The 19,898-nt window shown below is 43.1% G+C and overlaps 1 protein-coding gene across 3 annotated transcripts in view; it reads right to left on the minus strand.

Moving 5' to 3' along the window:
- The window catches only part of BZW2 (basic leucine zipper and W2 domains 2), a 44,901-nt gene that overhangs the window by 14,628 nt on the left and 10,375 nt on the right, over positions 1 to 19,898 (minus strand). For 2 of the 3 annotated variants that reach the window (XM_035128864.2, XM_060280739.1), the window contains exons 2-7: positions 13,015 to 13,079; positions 12,015 to 12,191; positions 10,692 to 10,795; positions 10,176 to 10,241; positions 5,350 to 5,485; positions 324 to 433 (exon numbers count right to left, since the gene is read on the minus strand). In XM_035128864.2, the coding sequence (XP_034984755.2) occupies positions 324 to 433; positions 5,350 to 5,485; positions 10,176 to 10,241; positions 10,692 to 10,795; positions 12,015 to 12,191; positions 13,015 to 13,079 (658 nt within the window). Of the gene's footprint in view, positions 1 to 323; positions 434 to 5,349; positions 5,486 to 5,986; positions 6,022 to 10,175; positions 10,242 to 10,691; positions 10,796 to 12,014; positions 12,192 to 13,014; positions 13,080 to 19,898 lie in introns of those variants that run through there. The other variant, XM_060280740.1, reaches the window with a different exon arrangement.

The following is a 19,898-nucleotide window of genomic DNA, read 5'->3' on the forward strand; positions in this document are numbered from 1 at the left end:
TGTACTGGAAGTCGTGTTGGAGGTTGGAGAGGGCCTCCAACGTCGCCCTGGGGGTCCAACGCGACTTTCAGTAGAAACCAGAAGTTGTGCCGTGGAGTTGTGCTGAGCACCCCAAAAAATTTTGTGGGTGTCTGGGCCTCCAGGACCCCCTATAGCTGGGGGGTCTGAATCATAGGTGCCTATGGTCTGTAGGGTCTGAATCATTACAGTACTGAAGTCGTCAATTGTATTTCCTAAGGCAGGATCCAATCTGAATACACAGTTGGAGATCTTATACCCATTTCGCAATGCGCCAGGCAAACATTAGGAAAGGAAATACTTACTAGCAACCTCTTGTCTAAGTTAGCTTTTCTTAAAGCGGAGGTGACTGAATTGGCATCCTTCTCGAGCATCCATGCTTTAAACAATTTGACAGCGAAAGAAGCTGCAATACCTAGAAGAGAAGCGGGGGGGGGGGGGTTTGCGCTCAAAAGTACATCTTGCTAATTCAGTCATGTTTAGAAGGCTCTTGCAAGAATCATTGAATCTGAAGCAATAACATTAATGATGGGACTGACATAGATCGCAGGCAGAAGTTATACCGACGAGAGGCTGCTTCACAGATTTATGGCTTTAAATGGATCTCTATTACAGCTACCTGCTGCGTGTACCTACTAAAACTGTAATGTCGGGAATGTAGGCAACACAGGGCCGGAAGGCAAGGCCAACTGGGCCTCTGCTGTGTTTCCATGGAGATTTTGATGCCTCTCTTGCTGGCTATATTTAGGAGTGAGGCTAAAACTTTTTAATCGTGTTTCTGAGCCCTCTTAGATATATCTGTCCATATTGTAATTCAAGAACTAGGTCTACATCTTACACAGTCTACAGCAGCAGTAGGGAACCTTTACAACTCAGAAGCCCCATTTCAAAGTGCTCCTTTAACCTGTGCTTTTGAGGATCTGACAGTCAGCTGACGGCTGGGATTTCAGAAGCCCTGTTCAAAGCAAAGGGAAAGAGCGCACTCTGAGAGGTGTTTCTGAAGGCATCTTGGAGGTTTAAAGAGTGGTGTAAAGGAGGGAGAAGTGGTCTCCTTTTTTTAAAAAAGGAATTCTTCCCAGAGTTGCATTTCAAAGGAGGGAAAGTGAGCAATAAAGAAAAGCTAGAAAGAAGGCGTAAAATGGGTTAATTAGGGCACACAAACCTCTTTTACTGGGAAGCGGGAGTAGACAAAATCTAAAAGAGGATGGGGCGAGAAACAGCAGGCTCCTTCCAGATAGGAAAAGAGTGTAGCTTAGGAGGAAGCATCTGCTTTGCATGCAGAGAGACCTAGGTAGATACGGCTGGGAGAGACCCATCTGAAACCCTAGAGCAGTGGTTCCCAACAGGTGGTCCGCGGACCCCCAGGGGTCCGCGAGCTATGCCAGAGGGGTCCGCAAGATGCTATTAGAATAAAAAATATATTAAATATATTTCGTATGATAACAGATTTTTTGTTTTTGCTGCTTCCTGCATGAGCAGAGTCTAGCGCAAAACTAGAAATAGATAGAGGCAGTAGTTCTGCTGTATGCCGTTAGGTGGCGCTTACAAACACTACTGTTTTGAAAAGAGGCAGCGCGCGCATTCTACTAATGCTCACCTCCCCAAGATGCTTTGCGCACGTCGGCTTCATTTGTGCGCTACTGCGCAGGTACCCTGTCTTCTCCATTCCCCTCCCTCCTCCCTGGCGTGCGCTGCCTCTTTGCAAAACAGTAGTGTTTGTAAACAAAGCGTTGTTTTTCGCGGAAGCTACAGTTCACGTAGTTAAAAATGGACCGTTGGTTTCAGGTTTGGAACCTAATATTTCAGAAATAATGGGCTCAAAGGACAGATTTAACTCATCTTATTAAGAACTGAAAATTAAAACTAACTGTATACTGATGGAGTACTCTGTTGTAACTGTAAAAAACGTATAGATATAAAATATAAAAAGACTCTTAATTTGGCTCTCACTTTTTAATTTTAGGATTAGGAATTAATGGGGGTCCTTGTCACAATAGCGGCTCGATGAGGGGTCCTCGAGAAAATTTTGTTGGGAACCCCTGCCCTAGAGAGCCATTGCCAGTCATTGTTGTAGATAATACTGAGCTAAGTGGAACAAATGGTCTAACTCAGTTGAAAAGCTGATTCAGGACAAATGGGGAGGCCTGCCAGGCCTAATTCAGCCTGCAGCCTAGGGGTTCCATACCTCTATAGTTACACGGGACTACATTACACATGACAAGAATGTAGGCGCACCTCTGTGGGGATGGAGTTCCACATTCCACAGCTTGGGGGCTGTCATGGAGAATACCCTCTGCCAGCCCACCACCCCACAAACTTCTGAGAGTGGTGCAACTACCAAACGGGCACCCTCCATTGATCTTAGTGCCCAAGATGGTCTGAAGTGAAGGGTGTGGTCTTTCAGGTATTTGGAGCCCAAGTCATTTAGGGATTTAAACACTAACATGAGCACCTTGAACTAGGCCAGGAAGTGAACAGGCAAACCACACAGGTGTTTTAAACTAGAGGTTATATGAGATCTAAATGCAACCTCAGCCAGCAAACTTGGCTACTGTATTTTGGACCAAGGTTAGACTAAGTTGGGCCTTTATTGAGCATTTATTTTTATTCTTTGCAGGGAGGTTATACAACAATGAGCATTCACCATAAAATCATCCTTGTTTGCTTGTGTGGTGTTTATATATGTTCCCATTAATAATTTATTCATCCATCACTTATCTTTGCATTCCCCACTCACGTTCCTAAGCTCTTTTAGAAAAAGAAAAGGCCTGTTTCTTTTTCAAAAGTGTTTAATCCTTCCTCTAGGGCAACAGAACGCTTTAATTGCGCATACCTACATTTCTGGTCTTCGCTTGAATCTCTCCCACAGAATACCGACAATCTGGAGGCAACCCTAAATATTTGGGTGGCCAAATGTCTCTTATTCCAGAACACAACAGGGAAAAGGAAAGAACGGCTTGTCTTATTTGGGCAAATGTCGCTACAAGCAGTTGAGTTACCATGGATATCATCTGTTGAGAATGACTAAAATGAACTTCGCTATTATGCCGTACTTTGAATCTTTTCTATATACAAAAGTGGCATGAAGCACAACAAAAAGCTATACTGAGATTGCAATGCTTAATTTTGGTTCTTTAAACTGGAAGTGGTTTTTCATTTAGCTGAATACCTCACACTGCAATCATACCTGCAGACAGTATTAAGTCTAAGGTCCTATGCGCACATGCAGAAATCAATTTCCAAGTCAACCTGCTTAGGAACGGGGTGCAAGACTAATGATTCCAGAAATTTTTAGTTGTAGCCCAATTCCCTCCCACATCCACAATGAAATGAATGCATTCACCCCCAAACACTGGGGAGCAGGAAGGAGGTATAAACAGCTCACAGCAGTCAGTGGAAGATAGGTAAAGGTAAAGGGACCCCTGACCATTAGGTCCAGTCGTGACCGACTCTGGGTTGCGGTGCTCATCTCGCATTATTAGCTGAGGGAGCCAGCGTATAGCTTCCAGGTCATGTGGGCAGCATGACAAAGCCACTTCTGGAGAACCAGAGCAGCACACAGAAACGCCATTACCTTCCCGCTTAGAGCAGTACCTATATATCTACTTGCACTTTGACGTGCTTTCAAACTGCTAGGTTGGCAGGAGCTGGGACTGAGCAACGGGAGCTCACCCCGTCGCAGGGATTCGAACCGCTGACCTTCTGATCAGCAAGCCCCAGGCTCTGTGGTTTAACCCACAGTGCCAAGTGATTTTTAGTCTACCGTCAGCTTTGAAATCATAAACACACTGAGCAGAAACTTGTGTCCAAACAGTCATGCTAGGTTTCTAATTTGTGCATCAGGACGCTTCGATTCAGATCAATCCTGTCTTCAAAGCGAGTGGGGACAAATCAGTATGCCAGCAGGTTATTTGAGTAGCTCAGTTGTGGCTCCACTGAGAAAAGGACAGGCCGAAGATCAGAGCTTTCTAGCAATATCCAACTGATCACTGCAGGATCATGGCCATCTGCAGATAATATCTCATCAGGAGGTCTGAGTCATTAGCATGGCTGCAGCTACCCTTTCAAACTCCCTCCCATAACATATCAGAGGGGCACTTTGGCACATGGGCAATGGAATTCCACCCTGCATCAGTGCTGTTTTTCTGCTCAAAAACACCCTTTAAAAGATGCTATTTGCCCCTAAAAATCTTCAGGGAGAAGCATGAATTTTTCTTGGACAATCAGCAAGCAGGGAAAGGTTAAACCCTCTCCCCCCACTGTAGCCCTGATCTACGTTTCCCGTGTCCCCAACCACCTCTGTTTTTTAATAAGAAAGGTGGTAATGTAGCCAATTCTAAGCATGCTATTAAAATACGCAGATACTGTATTATAGTTTGGGCCTTAGGCCGCTAAGGCATTAAAGGCTGCTCCTTTGAAATATCCATTTCCTTACTTTTCCTCTACTGATGAGCATACGTGCCAAGTTCCTCCCTGAAAAATAAGGGACCGGACCGAAAATAGCGCTGCCGCCATTTTGGAACTGGCGGAGCATGCTCAGAAGTGACTATTGATGCTGCTGTGCCCAGTTCCAAAATGGCCGTCACACCAGAAGTCGCGCTGCAGCCATTTTGGAACTGGGCAGAGCAGCATCAAAAGTCGCTTCTGAGCATGCTCCGCCCAGTTCCAAAATGGCCGCCGCGCCAGAATAAACCGGGGGGGATCCGTTTTTTCGGCTGGGGACAGCTGGAAAAACGGGGGTTTCCCGGGGAATACGGGAGACTTGGCAGCTATGCTGATGAGACATCTCTTTTTGCATGTACAAAAGGTGCAAAAAATGCCATCTGTTTGTTGTGAACAAGGTGAGAATTTGGATACCCCCCCCCCAAAAAAAAATATCGCACGAAGGCAATAATTACTGAACACAAAAAAATTAGTACAGTGGTACCTTAGTTTATGAACTTAATCCGTTCCAGAAGTCCGTTCTTAAACCAAGGCACGCTTTCCCTAATGAGGCCTCCCACCACCGGTGTCCTTCCACCATTCGGATTCCGTTCTTAGACCGAGGTAAAGTTCTGAAACCGGGACACTACTTCTGGTTTTGCAGAGTTCGTAAACCGAATAGTTCGTAAACAGGGCTGTTTTTAAACCGAGGTACCACTGCACATTGAATATCAAAACCATCTTAATTTCTAAATGCATGACAGAATAAGCCGCTCATATCTCAAGGCATTTCGAAAAATTAGGCCACGGAGGAAGAGCTTTTCAAGGGAGAGCATTCTATGGCCTCAGGTGTTGGAAAACCATAAATCCAACCTAATCCAAGAGAAGGTCAGGAAAAAAGAAAATTACCTTCTTTGACAATGTTGTCAGTGAAAAGGCTTGTTAAAATGGTCGCAGGAAGTGTCCCGTTGGCTAGCAAGATTCCAGTGAGCATTGCCAGCTTTGTCTGCTCTGTTTCAGAAAAGGCTTTAAGGAACAACAGGAGCTGTAAAACAAGAAAGAGATGGAGTTTTTGAAGCAATGAAACTATTATGCCATCCCGCTTCAACACACACCAGCATGGAGTGCCTTTTTCTGCACATATCTATTGATGTGACTGGCAATCCTATAAATATAATTTATCAAAACTTTGCCTAAGGTTCTGAAATGCTTACCACTGGGTCAGAGCCAGGGGCCTAAAAACAGACTTATGATTGATGTCAGTAAAAAAGAAACAACCCTTTTGCTATCGGTATGTGCCTTTCTCTCAAGTATGCACAAGAAGCCTCTGCATAGCTAGGAATTAGGGCTTCCATGAAGGGTTGATTTTTCATTGGAGAAATGTTGGAAGGCATGGGACGTTCCATTCCATAATGATAATTTTACTATGTATACCCCACACATCTTACTGTGTTGCCCCAGCCACTCTGAGCAGCTTCCAGCATATATAAAAACATAATAAATCATTAAACTTTTTTTAATAAAAGACTTCCCTATACAGGATTACCTTCAGACTCGTCGGGGGTCAGATAACTCCATACCCTCCAACATTTCACAGATGAAAATAAGGACATTCTAAGGAAAAGAGGGACATTCCGGGATCAAATCAGAAACCAGGATGGCTTCTCTAAATCAGGGATGTCCCTGGAAAATAGAAAGACACCTTGAGGGTCTGCAAGTTTGAATTTGTAAGTTCTGCTCCCTTTAAATGGTGTTAGTTGTAATTTGTGGTATTATTATTATTATTATTATTATTATTTATATACCGCCCTATACCCGGAGGTCTCAGGGCAGTTCACAGCTTTATGCTTTACAGCTGCTGTTTTATGGTTTTGTTCATTGACATTCATGATTCTGTGATTACACTTTTAGTTTACGTAACCTACTCTGGGACCCGAGGGTGAATAGCTCGTAAGAGATACCAGAAACAAACAAACAAAATCTAGCCCTGAATAGCTTGGGCTGAAAGGAAAATCACTAATGAGCTGCTTTTCTTTTTCTTTTTGCCAATTGCCTGGAAACCTGAATGTTCAGTTTAAAAAGAAAAATTGAAAGCAAACATCTCGAGTGTCAGCTTAGTCCTTGAACAAAATAGGTTTGAAAATAAGATGATTGTGGACAAGGGAAAAAAACAAGTTTCTGCTTCTCTGTGAATAAGGGCTTGAAATACATAGTACTGATGGGCGCCATTTAGCCTAGGAAAGGGAATGCTGTGAGAAGGACAAAGGGAAGAAGAAAAGGGCCTGGAACCCCTCAGGGATGAACCAAATATTAGCATCTCTGAGTGTATGGAAAGCACCCAGAGCGAGAAACCCCTTCTCCATACGGAATGAGCTGCGGGTAACTTTTAAAAGGTTCCCAGTAAATATGAAGGTGCTTTCCCCCCTCTAGCATACAATCTTCTTATAGATCAGGAATGGGGAACCTGCAACCCTCCAGATGTTGTTGAATTTCAACTTTCATCAGCACCAGCCAGTGTGGCCAATGATGATGGCCATGGGTCTCCTGCCTCATCAGTGGATCCAGGCACATCTGGGGATGGGCTGTTTCATCAAGAGGGCTCTGTTGCACAGTCTCTTTCTTCCCCCTTCCTCTCTTTCTGAAACCTCACCCTCCAGTGCTTCCCATACTTGGTCAGAACCCAAGGGGCTCAAAGGGAACCAACACAATGAACGAAAATGATTTGGAACGGGATTGCAAAGTGCATGTGGCAGATTTATCAAACTGTTTAATGTGCCTTTCCATAATTGCTTAGGGGTTGCAAAAAATAAATAAAAATAATGCAGAAGCTGGGAAAATACACACACACACACACACACACACACACACACACACATTTGACAAAGAGGCGAGGTAGCATGCCATTCTGCTTGCCACAAAGATGAGCAGCACGGCAGAAACAAGGCCTGTGTTTCTGTCTTCAGGCCATGGGATATCATTTTCCTTTGTTCAAAAGGTGTTATTTGTCCTTTATTCAACTGTTAAGCATTGCCTGAATTAGCTTATGGGGAAAATTTCCAATTCTAATTAACCCACTTTGAAACCATCAATGTTCAGCTTCAAGTTGCTATTACCGCCAGCAACTTGAGGCACTGATTGCATTCAGAACTCTCCCCTGCCTATCACTGTTACACTTTTGGCTTCCAGCTCTGTAGGGAAGGTCAGAGAACACTGGAGAGTTTCAGAATAACACTGACCTGCCACCCACAGGACTCCAGTTTGTGAGCCGGTAGAAAATCACTGGTATAACTACATGTACTACATGAAGGGAGTATGGTTTTAGGGGAAACCAGCATGCCTGATGTGCCCCAGTGTGGCACGTAAACTCCTCCTTTTTTGCAGCAGGAGTATTGAGTAGCTGATTAATCAAAGCACTCTTTCTAGTGCTAGGATCTCACAGGGTATGATCTGAAGGTTAATGAGGCTGCCACCTTGCTAGAGCTAAAGCATGTCTGGGTCTAGTCATCAACGGTGTCTCCGAAACATGTTACACATCACTTGGGAAGACAGGCCAACTAATGTCAGTGTACTAGAGGAAGCAAAGATCACCAATTTCATTGTCAAAACAATGCTTCTTCAACATCAGCTTCGTTGGACCGGTCATGTTGTGCGGATGCCTGATGATCATCTTCCAAAGCAACTACTCTATACTAAGAATGGAAAGCGTAATGTCGGTGGTCAACAAAAGAGGCTTAAAGACTCTCTCAAGGCAAATCTTTAAAAAAATGTAGTATAAACACCAACAATTGGGAAACACTGGCCTGCAAATGCTCCAATTGGAGAACAGCCTTTACCAAATGTGTTGTGGACTTTGAAGAAGCATGAACTCGGGGCAATAAGGAGATAAGAGGAAGGCATGTTTGGCAAACTCTCACCGTGGTCAACTCCTGCCCAGAAACTGATGTCTCCACTGTGGAAAGACGTGTGGATCCAGAATTGGTCTCCACAGTCACTTACGGACTCACTGTTTAAACGGTGTTTATGGAAGATAATCTTACTCAGTTATGAGGGATCGCCAAAGAAGGAGGAGAGTCAGTGCCTAGATGGGATGCAGCCCTGGAACCACATGTACACCACCTTAAGTTCCATGAAAGAAGAATGAACTAGAATGCCTGAGTGGAAGCTCATTTGTCTTTTGGAGAGAGGCTGCAGCTGTAGCTCAGGGGCAGGGCATGTGTTTTCCATGTAAAAGGTCTAAGGTTCAACCCCCAACATCTCCAGGTAGAGCTGAGAGTATCTCCTGCTTCAAATCCTGGAGAGCTGGTCACTGTAGACAATACCAGAAAAGATGGACCAACATAACTTCCCATGTTATTATAATTTCTTTGCCTAGAATAGATTTAGTGGGTGCATGGAGGAAAGGGGGATACAGTTCCTCTGAGTAAGAAGAAATCCTTGCACTGATGGAACAGTCAATGAACTCTACACACTGCCTACAGTGACTGGCAGTGGCTCTCCGGGGTTTCAGAAAGAAGATGGAAATGCCAGTGATTGAACCTTTTGCACACAAAGGATTTGCTCCCCTAGCAAGCTACAGCCCTTTGAAACAAACTGAAAGAAGCCCAACACCCGCTAAAAGCTTTACATGTACACCTTCCAGAGCATAGCTTAACTAATTTATTATGTTGTGAGCTTCCAGAGGCAATAACCTACTTTACTGAACGTAAAGGGAGAGATGCGGAACTCATACCACGGAGTGAGCTACAATGAAGTAACAGGAGGAGCAAGACCTAAAACACATGATCAAAAGGACCACTGTGATCCAGACCATTTGCTTAATGTTGGTCAAACTGAACACACGTACGTGTTATTGGGATAGACCATATTTCCCTTTCCTTCTGTGGATCACATCATGGCATGATCTTGGTTGCCTAAGGCTGGATCTATACATACTCTTTAAACGTTCTTAGAATGATATTTTTGATATCATCTGAAATGTAATGGCACCTGGTTTCTCCTTCGCTTCCTTTTCTACATGGTTCACCCACTTATTTGACGGGGAGAGCTCTGCAGCACCCTCTGGTGTCACATTTAAAAGAATGTCATGTGGCTGTATGATTAAAAACCACGAGTGTAGATGAGTCCTAGGTGTGGTATGCAATGGGCACCGTATGTGCACACCCTTTAATGCAGAACCTTACTTATTACTGCAGTACACAAAGCCTCAAATAAGCTCCCAGCCTGATCTGTTAAAATAAACAGAGCACAGTTTGTCACAACCGTGCTAAAACACCATTAACAATCAAGAGTCCCCAGCGGATGGAGGTGGAAAGGAAAGACAGCTGCTTGAAGGAGCATAAAGTGCTTTCTGTGCCTGAGAGTGCATGAGTCAGTATTACTCATCACAATATTAACAGTAAAGTTAAGGTTAGGAAAGGAGAGCTGCATAACTTAAAGAGAAAAATACCTTAAATATACAATTTTCATCCTATCATGTACAAGTTCAAGGGCCCGCACCACGTAATTCTGCATGACTGCTGCTTAGAGATTTCCTCAACACATGCACAACCCCAAAACACACACAGGCTTTCCATCTTGTCTTACCTAGAAAAAGTGTGTAAATACAAACTCTACCATTAAATATGAAGTCACCACCTGACACCTTAGCATCTAGTGCTTAAAAAAAAAAAACAGCTACTGACTGAACATAATACAGGAAGACTTTAACCACCACCGCTCCAAGTTGGCAATATTACCTTTTTAATTTCATCTTCAAATGCCTTTTCCAAATATTTATATCTCCTGATGAGTTTGTTGAAGACCTAAAATATAAAGATAAGCAGCCATCTTTAACATGAGAAGTAGAACCTAACTGTTCCTAAAGTGTTCATAATTAATCTGTGATAAAACGGAAACAACATATAAAAATATACTTCCCATATTTAGCAAGACAAGAATGTGTTGTTGCAAGTATGGTACAGGATATTTCCCAATCACACATAACTTTACTCCAGAACAACAAAATGCTTTTAGGTAAATACTTTCATAATTATGCAATCCTACTGCCTCAAGCAATTTGCTACTCCAATAAAAGCCATAATCTGTAGAGATGTTCAATTTTGGCAAAATGCATCAGTGCCAAATACTGCCAGAAGTAACAAACGCTGCAGCCATTTTATATTCTGGGTCTGGTAGGGAACAATAGAAACAGCTGGTATATTATAGTACAAAGTCAACATGAAAGCTTCATCATCAAATCCAGTTGGTCGAACCTGAGCATAATGTCGGAGGGCATCATGGTCTTCGTCTGCGGAAAACACACAGTGATTGGTCATCTTGGTCTTGTCATTGTCATCGATTCTTGTCCCTCCAGGAGCTGAAGAGACAGAAGCAATGTAAACTTATATCTTGGAAGTTAGAAATAAAGAGCCAGCTTTCATTCTTCATAATGTACATGCTGCACACATTTGTCATGGAGGCACCTAAAAAGTGAAATAAGAGTCAGCATAAAAAATTCTCAAACCTCCGGCGATGGGAATGGCTTGAACATCACATACCGTGAGGTGTCAATCCTGCTGTCTGATGCTCTCTGCCCCACCTATTGACAATGACACTGTACAACAATACAGATGGGGAACCTTTTTGGCTCTCAGAAGCCAAATTTGACTGGCGAGCTGAGCCACCCACCTGTCCGGCGCCTGAAAGCACAAATGATGTCAAAGTCAGGAGTCCTAACTTTGGGACTTCAAAGTGCAGCCAAACTGAAGGGGCCAAACTTAAAGCCTGCTCAGTTTGAAAATATTCCCCCTGTTAAAGCAAAGGGGGGAAAGGATCATTTTAGCAGTGGTTTGGGTTTGGGTGTGCTAGGGAGTTCCCTGCAGTGAGCTCTCTTGATCACCTGAACCCTGCAGGATTGACCTCCCTTTCTATTGACAGATGTGAGGGGAAGTCAGTTCTGCTTTGTGCTATGCTTCAATGCACGTAAGTTTTCTGCAAGCAAATCAGGATGAATGCTCAATAAACAGGTCCTCTGGAGGAGTCCAGTGTAGACTTTACAATCCCATATATTGACCAACTTTCTCTAGTCATTAGGGTCCACCCTGTTGCCATTTTTTTTCAGGTAAAAGAGCACAGCATTGCTATTCTAGATACGCTCTACATCTAACTTTAACACTATTTCAACCATTTTTAGGGTTGCATCCAATGCTAGTTATACTCAGAGTAGACCCATTGAATTGAATGGACTCCATGTAGCCATGTTCATTAATTTCAATGGGTGTTCTCTGAATAAAACTAAGTTGAAGACCACCCTTTGAAATTAATGCACATGGTTAACTTTGGTCCATTAATTTAAGTGGGTCTACTTGAGTTGAACTTAGTTGGGCACAGCCCACAAAGTTTGCCAAATTGTACCAAAAAGGTAAGAGAAACATAAAAACAAAACACAGAAAACTGAAAACAAGGAAGAGGAGGATCCAGACCAAGGGGAGAGCCACAGTTGTTGAACATTAGCTGCCAGACAGATAAAAACCAAGAGGGCATATTTCCAGGATCAGCTTTGAAAGTGTTGAAAGTTTTCAGTGTAACATACATACCTAGCATGCTGCCAGCTATCAAGATGTCAAACAGAGTGTCAGCATAGCGGCGATAATCTAGCCTTGAGCCTGTAGTATCCAGAAACTTGGCTACAGCTTCCAGGTCATCACCAGCTTCATTGAGACCTTGGACAATTGTATCCCGGAAGACGGTCGGTTCAAATTTCTCTTTTTCATCTAAAACAGAGAGCCAGCGTCAAATCCTTTTGTGGAAGCTGAATACCAGTCTCCATTTCTCAGTCATATTCAAGCATTCTGTTCTACAGGTGGCTCAAACAACCTTTGCTAAATTGTTCTCTTCCCACTTTGCACATGCATCGTAACATGCTACTCACTAGGTTACAGAAATTATACAATATAAAGCTGCACGTGAAATATTTTCTTTCTTGTTGATTTTTCTTCTTCCCAATCACCTTTTCTTAATTGCATTTAAGGTCATCCTCTCAAGAGGAAGTTCAGCAATGGGGCACAATGACTTCCATTTTCAACTAACCATGGCTTGCTGTTATCTCCAAATCTGGAACTGTGGCTAGCATTAAAGCTGCTTTATTAAAACAAACCAGGGTTATTAGTCATGGTTTGATGTTGAGTTCTTAAAGAACAAGGTTTCTATTAAGACAATATAGGTGACATGAATACTGCTAGAGCAGGCTTCCTCAAATTCAGCCTTCCAAATGTTTTGAAACTACAATTCCCATCATCCCTGACCACTGGTCCTGCTAGCTGGGGATCATGGGAGTTGTAGGCCAAAAACATCTGGAAGGCCGAGTTTGAGGAAAGCCTGTGCTAGAGAAAAGTCTTCTAGTACGGTGAATAATTATTACACTTTTGTTCACAGGGAGCTCAATGTATACCAACAAGTCAACTGATTCAGTCCCTCTACTCTTTAATGTTAAATTCTGATTTGATAAGCAGAGGAAACAAAACACAGCAGGCAGCACTGTGAAAAGTCTTCAATAAACTGCATATAACGTTCACAAAACAAAATGATCAAACCTACCCCTCTTCCTAGTTTTGAACCGTTGGCCTGTTAGCACCGGCTTCTGATGCTTATTCATAAAATTTCTGGAATACAAGTGTAGAATGTTACAGATGTACAGTTTTCATGGAGATATTTCAGATCAAAAGGATATCAAAACCTTAGCAAAATATGAACTATATAGGATAGGAACCCCAAGATATTGTCGAACTCTCACTCCCATCAGTCCCAGCCAGAATGGCCATGGTCAGGGATGATTGGAGTTGTAGTCCAGCAACACCCGAAGGGCTGCAAGTTCCCCACCCCAGAGACAAGTGAAGGACAAATTACTGGTGACATTGATAGGTCCTGATTTGGGAACCCATAAAAGCCACACTTGATGCAACTTGCATGCCAAGCAATTACCACTTGATGCTATTAATTTTTGCGGGTAGCCATATAAACTCCATACATTCCATTCAATGTAGCCTAATCTTTTCTGCTGTACCACCCCAAATCCCAGTTAGCTCCAGTTTCCCACTCTCTCAATCAACTCCCTGGTGACCTCTTAACTTCCTCCTTCTCTTGTGACTCTTACATCCTTACCTTGCACCGAAACAACTTCTCCTTATCTTCCAAAAGATTTCGCCTCTTATTTACTCATCCCGGTTATTGAATCTATCACATTCCTAGTGTTTCCTGAAGATCAGAACAGCCCCTTCTCAATCCTGACCTCTGCTACCAGGAATCCACTTCTATGTTCCAACATCACCATTTTTCCAAGGTGAATTTTCCAGAGCAAGCCACTAGCTCCCAGGATGCTTCAGAGGAGGCCATGACCATTTATGATACTGGAATGATACTGCTTTAAATGTATACTGCAGATAGGGTCTCAGAAGAAAGAGTCCCAAGACAGAGATTAGACTTCCCAGGCATGTTTAAGCCCTCAATTCAGCAAGAGTTGTCCAGAAGAAAACTTAGTGTGGGGAATAAACAGACCAGAACACATTAGCAAAGTGTCAGAGTCCCTCTGACTCTCTCCTGCTTCAATCTGATTCTTAGGATAAACTCCCTGGCTGCTATATTTTTTAGGGTGTTAATGGTTTGGGGGGTTAGCAAACAGCAAGAGCAGTTCCACACAAGGTGAAACGGCTGCATCAAAACCAACAACACACTGAATCACACCCATTTGAGCAAGGGTCAAGTTTTTATTTGCCTGCCCTCTGAAACCATCTCCTCTCTTTCTTGGAAACAGCACGTTATTGACACAGCAGACCTGAAGGAGTTCAAACCTGACAAAACAGGCTAATAGATAGCTCAGCTGGTGGAGCACGAGACTCTTAATCCCAGGGCTGTGAGTCTGAGCCTCACATTTGGGAAAAAGAGTGCAGGGGTTGAACTAGGTGGTCCTCCTGGCCCTGTCCAACTCCGCGAGTCTATGAAATAAATAAATAAATAATACTGCATTAACGATGGTCGGCGCCTCTCAAAATAAACACAAGAAGCTGGCACCAAGAGCAGCCACTGAATAAACACAACAGACACCCGACTCTGCAGCAACAGAGATCTAAAAATATGCAAGGTGGATCTCCCTTCCCCACTGGGACCAAGGGAAGTCTTTTTCAGACTGAGGCAACAAGGCTAATGAAGTCTGCTAGCCTTTTTCCACAGGGCTCAGGGCCTTCTAACTGTTGCGCAGACCTCTGGTCACCATAACTGCTTCTATTAATGCACGTTTTTCTTTCTGAGGTGATATGGGTGGAACAGAAGCAGCTCTCTCCCCCCCCCAATAACCCAGCCTCCAATGCACAAATAAGCCCTTTAAAAACACTGAGGTAACGGGGGAGGGGCGAGTGCCAAATCTAAGCAAAAACCGAGAGGAGAAAAGCAAACTCACCACTTGCAGCGGATTTGACAAATTACGTACAGGAGTGTCACCCCAGAGGTTATTAGTACCAGAACAGGATCTTGTTTCTATATTTAGCTTTAAAATGCATCACACTCTAATCTGCTTTGGTCGGGGCTTTATAAGGTGGTTGTTAAAGCCCGGGGTCAAGGAATACGCACGAGAGGGAGAAAGAGCAAAGGAAAGGGCAAAAGGCAGCAACTGCTAGTCAGACACATTTCAGGCGCATCAGGTCAGACTCTGCAGGTCTGCATGTAAAGAACGTGGCAAACAATGGAAAACAGCAGCCCAAACAACAAACCAGAGAGACCCATGGCACCAATTGTGGCAGGATAGAATGAGAAAACCTCTCATTTCTAGTTAGAATAGTCTACCCAGTTAATATTTTAGAAGTGTAAAAGAGGGGGGCGGAAGAGCTCCCCTAGGGTAAGGGTGGGGAAACCTTCTCAGCCTGAGGGCCACATGCCCTTCTGGGTAACTTTCTGAGGGCCACACATCAGTAGGGCTAAAGACAAAATTGGGTAGAGCAATAGATGCAATTATTACCTTTGCAGAGTAGGCTGGTTTCTACGCAAACCATTTTATATCCTTTGTCTAAGGAAGCAAGGAGCATCAGTGTCCAGTGACGCATTCCAGCCAAGCATAAACACTCAGGAATGGTGCAAAGCAGGAGCCAGGAGTGGGTGTGACCTGGGAAAAGTCCTGAGGGCCATATAGAGAGGATTGGAGAGCCACATTCACCCCCAGTTCCCCACCCCTGCCCTAGGGAAGTGCATTTGTTTATTTCCTTACATTTATACCCCACCTTTCTGCCACCATGGACCTCAAGGTGGTATAGAAGTGGTTCCTTCCCAGGCAGTTACCCATCCGGGAGATGACCAGGCCTACTTAGCAGCAACTAGATGGTGGCCCTGTGTCTCTTTACAGGCCACATCCTGGGCCCCCACACAACTAGACCTCACAAAGCCACAGTTACAGATGAATTTGTGTGTCATGGACTTAAAACTGGGCAGATCCAGGTCTGAATCCTCACTCAGCCATGAAACTTGCTGCGTGACCTTGGGCTTCGAACAATAATCCCTTTCAGATATTGTAGGAATTATGTGAAGCGGACTGGGGAGAAACAACACACCTCAACCTAGCCCAAGCTGCTGGGAGGAAAGGCAGGTTAAAAGCAGGTGTAAATACACCCCCAGGGAGCAGTCTTTAGCCCAGTCTTAAAATATCTAAGCAGCTGTGAGGCTTGGGAGGAGGACGGCAATGAAATCAACAGCATTGCCTTAAGGCTTTGCATACTTCTGATCACCCAACACATGGCTGACAAGGAATCACAATGGCTACTAGTCTAGGTGAAAGGGCAGGGGAATGATGCAAAACTATGATTTTCTAACCTTTTACTTTAAAGAGTATTTCCTACTCTTGACTGCCATGGAGCTCTTCAGCATCTCCTCGGCCCCCTCTGCATGTTGCAAACAATTGCAATACATGCTTCCAGGTGTTTACTCAGTTGCTGGTCCAGGTGAGTGGATGGTACGCACTGATATCATCACATTGCAGGGGAATGTTGCCCACCACTAAGCTGTTCTTCAGGCAGCTTGTCCACATTTAATAATCTGCTTGCTGAAAAACTCTGATAAGCATACAGTAAATCCCCGAGTTCTCTAAAACACAGCTAGAAAGTCACCCATGTAGGATAACACCTCGGGAGGCAGCAGGTATGTGAGATTCTCAAAAAATGGTTGAATTAGGCTGCAAACCCTAGTCCCACTCATCTTGAAGAAAGCCCAATTAAACACAGAAAGACTTCCCTCTGAGGGAACACGCACAGCAAATTCCTATTGCTCTGCGATTTTATATCTACACTGCATCATACATTGAACTTCCTTCAGACGATGACTTGAGTTTCTGAAAGCCAAAACTGCAATTATGGTAACCCTTATCTGCTTTTTTCAGAAAGCATACATCTTCCAAAATGTCAGACCATGCAACCTCAAACAGGTTGTTTTTTGTGCAAGAGGCAACATTTTTTGAATGTCAATCGGAAGCACGGTGGCAATCGTTTAAAAAAAAAAACAAGGCATGGACAGAGGGGAAGAGAGAAGGGTAATTCTGTTTACATGCTGGAGTATGACTTAATCAAAGCATGGATGAAGAAGAAAAGTGGATGATTAAAGGGGGGGGAGCGGAAGGCACTGAATCAAAACTGCGTCCAACAAAAGCAGAGTCCAGTAGACTCTAACTGCCTTACAGAGTTGTGTAACAGAACTGGAGGCCAATAAGAATGGTACTTTGATATCTTGGCTTTTGGTATGAGCTTTCAGGTATCTGAAGAAGTGTGCATGCACACGAAAGCTCATACAAAAATAAAAACTTAGTTGGTCTTTAAGGTGCTACTGAAGGATTTTTTTTATTTTGCTTCGACTCAGACCAACACGGCTACCTACCTGTAACTAGAACTATGGAAGTTTTCAATGAGTTAGCCTCATCTAAAACTCCCATGCAAAGAGGTGTTAACATACCATATGAACACAATATATGGTGAGGACATGCAGTGAACAGAGTTGAAAGCCTAACCATCTCAAATGATCGGATTGTTCATGGTAGCTGCTCCATGAGCAGTGGAAGTAATAAAGCAGAAATGGCAGCAGGATAACAGAGGGCCATGCAGGGATGACTGACATCTCAGCCTGGACTACGGATGTAAGATTTCCATTCTGACATGTATTCATCACCGTCTGTGCCGTTTCCGTTCTGCCACAGTTTGGTTTCCAACAAATACTACGTTATTCATTCTACTATTTAATATTAGTTCCAACAACTATTTACATAGCTTACATTCATTTCAATGTAAAGGAAATGTCAGAACAATGTAAAAAGCGTCCATTAATTGTAAAAAAAAACACCTATTTAATATAAGTTCCAACAACTATTTACATAACTTACATTCATTTCAATGTAAAGGAAATGTTGAACAATGTTAAAAGCGTCCATTAATTGTAAAAAAAACAATGATGTAAACAAATACCAGTCACATTTGGTTGACTGATTTCCATTCCCATCATCATCATCATCATCATCATCCTCCCATCTGACTGGGTTGCCCCAGCCACTCTGGGCGGCTCCTAACAAAATATTAAAAACAGAATAAAACACAAACCATTAAAAACTTCCCTGAACATGCAGACGGCAGCAAATTCCCACTTGTTCTTCCATTTTTATCAGAATTCTCTGATACCCCTAGCCTGGGATGGCAGGGCATTGGGAAATTATCCTCTCTGCTTTGTGCTGCCATAGAGCCTGCAGTGCAGGCAGGGCCTATACCAAAAGGCATGGCATTGATCTTCACTCTCATTGTACACTGATTGATTTGATGCCATCAAAAATGCAGAGCCGGCAGTGCTAGAGCCAGTAGCACACGTAAACTTGCTGTCCGCATGCCAGCCCATGGGAGCGGCGGATCGCCCTGGAGAAGCATCTTCAGAGCAGGGCACAGAAACAAACATTTTGCCATCATGCTTCCTCTTTGAGAGAGAAATGCTCTTACATTATAAAGCAAAAGCGCACGGCCTTGATTAGTCATTATTCGGCACCCAGCCTCTTGCTGTGGAACAAAAGGATTATGTGTGTCCTCTTGTTATGCGCTGTAAAACCTACATGTTAGCAGAGATGAATGTGTGAAGCTCCAATCCCACATCACCATCACCACCAACTCATGAAAAGCAAAGTTCTGAAGTGGGGAGCCTTCTCTACTCAGTGTGACTCACCCTATAATATAGAATCCTAATTATTAAGCTCTCTGTTTCAGAACTTTGCCGACTACAGGTTACTTGAGATGGAGATTGGGCAGTGATCAGCGCAGCACCCTCATTCCAGCTCAGATGCAGGTTTTACAACACAAGAGAAAGTCTGCAGAGTCCAACAATATTGCAACAAATTGGCTTCTTAAAAGCTTATTCCATGGCCAACTGGGGAGCGACTACAAAAAGTGGGCGCTGCGTACACAAAATGCATTTAAAGAACATTTTATTACCCCAAAGAATCCTGGGAACTGTAGATTATTATTTTATAATACTTTTTATTAATGTTTAATTATAATCCAATGGTAGCCTCATTATAACAATACCTATTTAAAATAAAAATTACTATTATCAATCATTCAAATACCAAATTATATAATTTAGTGGGGGGGCTGTGCTATAATTGATGCTTTTCTTTATTTCTGCATTCCAAAATATTATTGATTTCAATTACATCCCAGTCATAATAATAATCCCTTATACAACAACTCCAATATTTAAAACTTCTATTCGTGTTGACACATTAAATGTTTTATAGAACTACAAGCGAGGATCTCAAAGTATATCCTTGTTCTTCCTGTGTGTGACATTTATTCTGTCCGTGATGTTTTTTTCCGTCCTTGAAAAGTGTTATGTCTATCTTTTCCCAGTTGTTGCTATTATCCATCATGCCTTGAGCGGAGCTGATATCCCATTGTTTTTCCATAAATTTCTCCCTCACTCAGCCCCATGCTTCATTGTTTTTGCAACTTTGACAATAGCTGCAAAGTCACTCTATCCCAGTAAATAACCTGTTTCCGCCATTTCCCCTCTCAGCCTAGGAAGAACAGCGGTCTGTCAAACTGCAGGTTGTTAAGCATTCTGGGAATTGCAGCTCTGTTGAGTGGAAACTACAATTCCCAAGATTCTTGAGGGGTGTGTGCTTTAGGCGTGTATGCAGTCAGAGATAGAGAGATGCTTTGAAGGATACAGACCCAGCTGTTACTTCATTGTGCAACAAAGTGAAAGAACATCCAAAGTTAGACACGAACTAAATTTGTAAGTGGGAAAACAAGTGTAGGTGCATCACTCAAGTTTGGAAAAAGGAAAGTGTTGACAGCATGAAAGGATACATCTGGGTTAGATGGAAGAGAAGCAGCTTCTTGTGAAATCCCCATCAAATGCTGCCAGGGCATATATGGAATTTGTCTCTCATCCTTGCTGCAGATGGATAGAGAAATAAA

The sequence above is a fragment of the Zootoca vivipara genome, chromosome 12, assembly GCF_963506605.1.
Source record: "Zootoca vivipara chromosome 12, rZooViv1.1, whole genome shotgun sequence".
NCBI classification, from domain to species: domain Eukaryota; kingdom Metazoa; phylum Chordata; class Lepidosauria; order Squamata; family Lacertidae; genus Zootoca; species Zootoca vivipara.